An 8,791-nucleotide genomic window follows, 5' to 3' on the forward strand; every position below is an offset into this window, starting at 1 on the left:
TAAAAATAATAATTAAATTATAATATTAGTTACATTAACTTACGATTTTTACATAATTAAATAAATCAACTAAATTAAAATTGAATTATATAAAATTAAAAAAAAAAAAAAGTAAAAAATGTCAACAAGTTGTGTGAGTACGGCCGTGAGAAAGTAAGGAGGACGTGCAAAAAATGGGAAGCACGTCTAAGATAAAAATTTGGGGGTAGGACTAGGGGCGTGGGAGCATGCATTGGCATTTAGCGGTTAGAGACATCAACCGAATTTCGCGCCCAACTACTCAAATTCTTTCTCATCAAACACCCCTTTCTCCACCGTTGACACCCATTACATTTTCCCTTTCTCTCTCTTCTTTCTCTCTCCTCTCCATTTCAATTTCTTGCAATCAATCTATCAATTAATTTTCTGGAACAAAGATTCTTCATCTTTTCGTACGAATTTATTGGGTAATTTTAATCTGCTTGATATTATTTATATATATATATTTTTTTATCATTATTGGTTTATTTTCATGTTAGGAAATTTATGTATTTATGGGTTCAAATTTCATATAAGGTTGTGTTTATGTGAACCTCTTCGATATGTTTGTTGATGGGATTTTTTGTTTTTGTAATTTTGTAAATTTTGTTACATTCTTGTAAGCAAATTATAAGGGGTTATCAATTTTTTTTATATTTTTATTATCAAAATTGACAATGATTTCGTGACTTATATTATTATAATCTTAAATCTTTGTGATTTAGGAATTATTTGTATTTAGATACCGGATTTACTTATTAGGGTGGTTAGTTGTATCTTTATGTAATGATCATTACCCTGTTGTGCCTTGAGTGCGCCTAATTAGGTGCTCATCATTTCTCTTGTCGAATTGTCTATCCAAATGAGCAAGAAATTAGCATCGTGTATTCGTGTGCACCTAGCTCCACGCGCACCTAGGTGCAATTGGTGAATTATAGATTTTAGATCATCTTGGAGTTTAGGATTGCCAAAATTTTCCTTCTTTGAATGGTTTAATTAAAAAAAAAAAATCAATTCCTTGAACAGAAATATTATTGATTTATTATAACTGTATCTTGAATAATTTTATGATGCAGGAATTTGACTTGCTGAATATAGGCTACGGTTAAAGTTTAGTATTGATAAAAAAAAATATATTAACAACTAAGATCATTTGTGTTGAGAAATCTACTGCACCAACAACTTGAATAATGTTCTGCTGTGGAGGCACAGAAGAGGAAAACGCAGGCCCTCCGGCTCATTACACCGCCCCTCCTAGAGGAAATAATCCTGTTGGTGGTAATTACTCATTTTATCTTGTTTATCCTCAGGATATCTATATATACAGCATCCGACCATGAGGTTGTGTGATTTGAGAATTAAATCATCAGTCGATCTCTTGGACTCTTGGTTGGGAGGTGGGAGTGATACCTTTATACATTTAGTTCCTACTTGATACATCATAATGAGTCGAGGGCCACAAAAGTCATTCATTCTATTATGGTAGCCTTGATTGACATCAAATTGTTGATTAACAAAACTATGAATAATGAAGCTGATAAGAATATTAATTAACAAAAGTTTCATCATGTTAATTATTGTGTAACCTTAGCAATATACTGAATTTTATATAATTAGGAGTTAGCTTGTTTGATATGGAACTTTTATTTGATGTCATATCATAGGTGGGGATAGAGGTGAGCCGAAAACTGGTAATGGAACAAGAAGTGGAGCGCCAGTAAAAGCTTTGCCAATAGAATTGCCAGCTGTGCCATTGGATGAACTAAACAAATCTACCAACAACTTCAGTCAGAAAACTCTGGTTGGAGAAGGTTCTTATGGAAGGGTTTTCCATGGAAAGTTAAACAACGGCCTAGAGGCTGCAATAAAGAAATTGGATACGAGTTCTGCACAGGATTCAGATTCCGACTTTGCAGCTCAGGTATCTTACATTTTTCTACATAGTATGGTTTAATATTTTTAGGAATCTTGTTCCTGTTTTCTGATAAGAGGTGGCTCATTGCAGTTGTCGATTGTTTCAAGACTAAAGCATGAGCATTTTACGGAGCTTATGGGTTATTGTTTGGAACAAAATAACAGAATATTGGTCTATCAGTACGCAACAATGGGCTCTTTACATGATGTATTACATGGTATTCCATCTCACAATCCGATCATCTTACTCATCTTTTTAATTGGCAACAGAATAGTTTGCAATTTTTGTAATCAAACTTATCCGTGATGTCCTGTACAGGAAGGAAAGGAGTACAAGGTGCAGCACCAGGGCCTGCACTAACATGGGCACAAAGAGTAAAGATTGCCTTTGGAGCTGCAAAAGGTCTAGAGTACCTGCATGAGAAGGTGCAGCCTTCTATTGTTCACCGAGATGTTAGATCTAGCAATGTCCTGTTGTTTGATGACTTCTTGTCAAAAATAGCTGACTTCAACCTGACAAGTGCTTCTTCAGAGACAGCAGCTCGTTTGCACTCAACTAGAGTCCTGGGAACATTTGGTTACCATGCTCCTGAGTATGCCCCTCTTTTCCTATGAAATCCATATCGAAGGATCTAGTATATTCTGTATATATTATGGCTTATCCCAATCATTTTATTCATCAGTTAATAGGCAGTAATATAGTTTTTATTTTAGGTGCAATAAAGATCACTAGAATTGGACTCCTTTTTAGGGACTAAGATCTTGATAAGTTATGTCAAAGATTGATGGAGAAATAAGTATTACTAAACAAAGCTCCTAATAATGATAACTATTGTAAAATTAATTGGTTCAAGATTGATAGAAAAAGCCTTTGATGACAGTTTTTTAAGCTCACTGGTGCTTGGAGGAGTTGAACCTTTCTTGTTTGTTTTGATAAACAGGTATGCAATGACGGGGCAAATAACTCAGAAAAGTGATGTTTACAGTTTTGGTGTTGTTCTTCTTGAGCTTTTGACTGGAAGAAAGCCGGTAGATCATACTATGCCAAAAGGGCAACAAAGTCTTGTCACTTGGGTGTGTTTCCTGTTATCATTGTGGCATAAATTTCATTTTTATCACTTTTGTGTTACCATTTTTGCTGAATAAATTCCTTGTCACAGGCAACTCCTCGGTTGAGCGAGGACAAAGTGAAACAATGTGTTGACCCCAAGCTTAATGACAATTACCCACCAAAAGCAGTAGCTAAGGTTAGAAATTAACTTATACAAAGTATTAATGTTCTCCTTTTGCATTTAAATTTTAATGCAGATGTCACATGGATATGAATTTATCTCAGAGTTCATCAAACCTTTTTTGTTTGCACCTGTTTAATTTCATTTTCTGATAGTAGTTTAAGTATATATTCCATTTATGTGTATATAATGTTGGCTCTTTGGTATTGATCAGATGGCAGCGGTAGCAGCCTTATGCGTTCAGTACGAAGCTGACTTTAGACCCAACATGACGATTGTGGTTAAGGCTCTGCAGCCTCTTCTGAATGCAAATAAACCAGCAGGCGCCGATGCACAAGCATGATTACTATAATGAGATACCAAGATATTTCACTATGCCCATGATTTTTTCTTTTTTTGTGCTCCTTGTGTAACTCTTACTTTTAGTATTTCTTCATTTAGACATTTGATGCAGAAAACAGTTCGGTTCAGAATCACTGAGTATTAAGAATCAGTATCTCTTCATTGCCATTTACACGTTTTTGTGGGGGGCATCATCAAGTCTTGTTCATTTAGGCAGATAATTTCTCCTAGTCAAATCTTTTGTGTAAGATAAAATATTTATCAAATTTCAAAGGGCATGCGCGCATTCTCTTGATTTGTGAATAAATGAGTCACGCAGCCGGTTAAAACACCCTTTATCTACTTTAAATGTTTTAGTTTTGAGTTCTTTGCAGCATAAGATCCTGTTATTTCTCAACTCTATAATGCTTTCAGTTTTTCTTTTTTTCCCACTGTTTCTTTTTTAATGAAGCCTAGATATGGTTATATCATAGGAAAGCGTCTTATTTGCTGATTACACAGAATTCAGAACAGAAACACCGTACCTCAAAGTATCTTATTACAGTATTCGCATACTAGGAACATACAAGCAATTGTACCCAATATTGAAGGCTATAGCAAAAAATAGTACTTCTAATTATTTATATCATTATGATGTTTTTTAAATTTCTATTTAGCTCAGTCAAAGTCATGGTCCACTTATCAAAAAACTATCATAATAGCAGAATTATTGATCATATTCAAGAAACTGAATCAAGCATGCCAAGGTTAATATCCAAAAGTTAAATTCTGCCAATCTTATAAATCTCTGATTATTGAAAACATATATTGAAAAGATGCTTCAATTTAAAAAATAAAGATAGAAGATAACAATATGTTAATTTCTAAACAATAAAAATAGATGATAGAATATTTATTAAAAACTATAGGTCACACATGAAATTTGTCTAGTACGAACTGATAAGGCCAAATTCAATTATTAATCCTTCAAGCTGTATTTTTTCCCGGTGAAGGGTTTCACTGACTGCCCTATGTTTGAAGTTTCCGAACTCACCTTAGTCGATGTATTTGATATCACAGCAGCAGCTAAATCTTCCTTTGTCGTGTTATTACTGTCATTCAACCTCCTTCCTCTGCCACTAAACGGAACAAAACCTAATGGTTCTTTAACATCTTTCTCTGGCTTAGGAAGAGGTTTGGGAACCGGTTTTGGAGGCTCTTTATAGTCCAAAGGACGCGCAAAATCAACCTCTACATCAGTTTCAATCACACAAACCGCGTTTGATGGCATAGCTTCAACAATATCAACATACAACGTCTTCCCCTGATGCCTAATAACAATAGTATCTCCTACAGTCAAACAAGCATATCCAGAACAAAACGCGTTCTCAAGAACATCTTTAGGGCTTCGAATATCCAAAAAATCTACACTATGAGGCTGCAACTTCACAAAAGTAGCCTTATCAAGATCCACATTCTTGAGATGTATCATATCTCCGTCTTCTAGAGACATGTTTTTCATCATCCACTCGGGCATAAACACCGCTCCCTCTTCACCAGTAAACTCTAAGACTCCACAATGAGAGATTTTCTCCTTGCTTTTATTTTCAATCTTGAAAAGCATCGGAAATCCTACACCTTCATTCATCAATTCTTGTAAAGCAGATTCTGGCATAATAATCTTGTTTCCAACCTCCAAATTTGTTTTCTCTATAAAAGAAAACGGATAGACGTTATACCATTTATTGAAACCTGCAGCGGCTTCCCATCCATTATTAGTCCTCTCCCCCTCTTCGCTAACGACATCATCACCTTCACTATAATCACCAAGTTGTTCGTCATCATTATTATCGTTGATGCTATAATGATCAACACCTTCCATATTGTCACCATCATGATTTTCTTCACCATTATTATTATCATAATGATCAACACCTTCACTATTATAACCTGACGGATTCATAATTACCAGGGTTGAAAGGAGTTTTTTTATTTTTTTTTTAATTTTTTTTAAGCAAAGAGAGTTATTAAGCTAAGAGAGTTGAAATACTAAAATATACGGAAGTATTTGATTAGGTTATTACTCGTACTTTTTTTGAGTACTTTTATAGATTATAGAGCTAAAATAATTTAGAAAGTTCGACTTTATGTAGAAGTAGAATTCTTTTTTTTTTTTTTTTTTTTGTTAAACATGATAAATTTTAGAATAAAATTTCTATCTTACGTAAAAATAGAATTCTTTTTTTTGTTTTTTTTTTAATAAAAAAAATTCTATAAAAAAATAGGAATCTAAAGTATTCTAATTTAAAACATGATAAACCTAAGAATAAAAATCGGTTAACAATGTTATTTAAAAAAAAAAAGGGTTAAAAAAAAAAAAACTTTACAAAAATATTTTATTCATAAAAATAAAATAAATTTTGGAAATTTTCAATGATAATCTCCTACTTTTTTTTAGTTTTTCAACGGTGATTCCAAAATTTTCAAATTATCAAAATAACCACTAAATTCTAATCAATTACTCCCTATTAAACATGACATTACTAAGTAAAAATAATATTAATAATAATAATAAACCGTTCAAAAATAAAAGGTTAGATCTTAGATGCATGTTAAATGAGGATTTTCAGTTAAAATCTCCTAACCTGGATTAACTAGGAGCATAGTTAAGCTAATTCTTTGTAAAAGATAATTCTTCTATTCTAGAAAATGTAATTTTACATGTACAATCATTATTATCCTATCATACCCAAAACTAGAATTTTTGTTGCAGAAGACCGAGAACTAAAACTAAAAGTTAAAGAAGACCAAAACTTTGTCATCATCCAACACCATCGATTCATCGCATTTAACTCCAAATAATTCAACCATGGTACATTTGATATCCTTCATTTTTCATAATCTCTTTATTGGGTACATTAAAAAATACAGCGATGTTGAAAGTCCATCCATTGGGTCAATGAATTATCAAAATCTCGGATAAAATTCATCAATTCCCAATTTCCCACCAATTGGGTAGTCTATTTTGACAAATTTGAGCAAAACTAACACGAAATAAATAAGAGAATATTTGCCGTGCCATTCTCATTGATTAAACATTAGTATATATACAAGATTTAAGATTATACTAGGATTAGGGCTAAGGATACATTAGTAATTTACAACTAATAATATACACTAGATTATTTACAATAATCTAACACACCCCCGTAGTTGAAACGGGAGGATTGCGAACGTTGAGACCTCCCGAAAATCATCAAATAAAATCTTAGGTACACCCTTGGTAAAGATGTCTGCGATCTGATATCGAAAAGGCACATGTAGGACACAAACTTCTTATTTACAATAATCTAACAATAAACCACCTAATCTGTAAATTGGCCAAAACTTTGAAAAAGTTACAACCTTTGAATCTTTGATTGCCTCTTATATAGTTATATATAAGAGTGAACTAGTTACGTAGTAAAACAATCACAAAAATACTACCATACATTATGATCTTTCTTGTGATTTGAAGCCGTAAAAATTATACATGGACTAAAATGACAAATTAAACACTTTGCATACTACCATACATAATGATAATTTTACCAATTGAATGTTGGTGTAGTGGTGTTTGAGGCCTACACTTGGTAGAGAGAACCTCTGTAACTCTGTTCGAACCCCGCAATAATAATTAGGAGGGAACTTGAACCTAACCAATCAAAATTGATCCCTGAATTGGGATTAGCCTAAAGGGTAAATCGGGTAAAACTCTAAAAAAAATTACATTACGATCTTTTTAAAACTTAAAAAAAAAAAAAAAAAAAAAAAAAAAAAAAAAAAAAAATTATGATGGCTGATGAGAAGTTGAGTTTGAGTCGTGACGTTAAGTATCAATTCGTGAGTGAGAGATGAAGGACGATGTAAATGAATATTTTGTGGCAAAAGTAAACATAGTTAATAATCTACTAGTTTAGAACCCGTGCAATGCACGATTTATATAAAACCTATTTTTAATTTGTACATTTTAATAATAAATCGTTATTATACATGAATATAAATAAAAATTATGTACATTATGTAATTTAAAATTTTTTATTTTCATCAAAACTATGATATAGTATTTGTTCGACGTCGTCTAATTTATAGGTCAATATAGGAGATCGTTTTTTAGTATGTTATTAAAAATTGTTTCAATTCCCTATAATAAATTGATAGGTTTTAGTGTAAGATAAAAGCTTATAATATTTAAATTTCAAAAATGTTAAATAGGATAACTCTACCGAAAAAAAAAATGACATCATCATTGCATTTAGGCGGAAAATTTAATAAGAGAATGATATGTAGGCAGTGATGATGTCATCATCTTCTGTTTTAGTAATAGTTAATAGATTTTTAATTATAGTTAACCATTTAACCCATTCATCCCCAACTTAACCATATATTAGTATCAATCTATTTTTTTACTTAGTAATGTCACGATTAATAATTGAGTAGAAATTAGGAATTATTTTTAATAATATAAAAAATTGGGTGTCCCTATAGAGAAACTAAAAAAGTAGGAGGTAGAGTAGTATTTATAAAAATACGTCTCCATTGTTTATGGGTCTCCTTTATAAACTTGCTACTCAGGGCCGGCTAAGGGCCTGTACAAATAGACCTTAGAATAGAGCCTAGTAATATTGAGGACCCAAAATTTTTGGAGCACAATTGTAAAAAATAAAAATAAATAAATAAATAAATAAAATAAACAAAAATTAAAAAAAAAAAATTCTCTGAGTTCTTGTATTCACACATATCATAACTAAAATTACACAATTATACTAGATTTCTAGAACTTAATTACCCCCATAAATGCATTGCAATTCCCATAAAGTTGTCAAAACTTCAAAATTTCATTTATTTCTAATTTTACGTGGATTATCATCTTATACCCAGAAACTCCATAAAACCTTTTAAGACTCTCGCCCTTCTCATTTAATCCGTCTATCAAACGATTTGAGAAATGTTTAATACTCCCTCCGTATTTTAATAAGTGTTACACTTATCAAATCTGGCCGTGTTTTAATAAGTGATACATTTCCTTTTTTTTTTTTTTTTTGGCAAAAAACTCAATTTAATATTATATCCCTCTCCTCTCATGACCCCACTCAAATCCACTACTACTTATTTATTTTTTTCTTCCTCTCACATTCATTTTATTTTCTTTTACAATTTTTTAATACTCTATCAACCCCACCTACCTCTTATTTTATTTAAGTCCCTTAAATTGCCAAAAATCATGTGTCGGTCAAAGTCTAACACTTATTAAAACACAAAGGGAG

The 8,791-nt window shown here is 31.8% G+C and overlaps 1 protein-coding gene and 1 pseudogene across 1 annotated transcript; one reads left to right on the forward strand and one right to left on the reverse strand.

Moving 5' to 3' along the window:
- Nucleotides 1–1,208: 1,208 nt before the first annotated feature.
- Nucleotides 1,209–3,831, forward strand: LOC145630896 (protein CYTOSOLIC ABA RECEPTOR KINASE 4-like). The gene is made up of 7 exons (XM_081683018.1): nt 1,209–1,293; nt 1,683–1,939; nt 2,024–2,150; nt 2,252–2,525; nt 2,874–3,006; nt 3,093–3,179; nt 3,379–3,831. The coding sequence occupies exons 1-7, from the start codon at nt 1,209–1,211 to the stop codon at nt 3,505–3,507; spliced, it is 1,092 nt and encodes a 363-aa protein (XP_081539144.1). The 3' UTR covers nt 3,508–3,831.
- A 633-nt stretch (nt 3,832–4,464) lies between these two features.
- Nucleotides 4,465–5,207, reverse strand: LOC145633049 (ubiquitin fusion degradation protein 1 C pseudogene; annotated as a pseudogene).
- Nucleotides 5,208–8,791: the final 3,584 nt, after the last annotated feature.

Source organism: Chenopodium album, chromosome 5 (assembly GCF_948465745.1).
Source record: "Chenopodium album chromosome 5, dcCheAlbu1.1, whole genome shotgun sequence".
Taxonomy (NCBI): domain Eukaryota; kingdom Viridiplantae; phylum Streptophyta; class Magnoliopsida; order Caryophyllales; family Amaranthaceae; genus Chenopodium; species Chenopodium album.

Coding starts and splice junctions, on each gene's coding strand:
- LOC145630896 (XM_081683018.1), top strand. CDS start 1,209: ATGTTCTGCTGTGGAGGCACAGAAGAGGAAAACGCAGGCCCTCCGGCT. Junction 1,294..1,682: donor TAGAGGAAATAATCCTGTTG/GTGGTAATTACT, acceptor GTCATATCATAG/GTGGGGATAGAGGTGAGCCG. Junction 1,940..2,023: donor ATTCCGACTTTGCAGCTCAG/GTATCTTACATT, acceptor GGCTCATTGCAG/TTGTCGATTGTTTCAAGACT.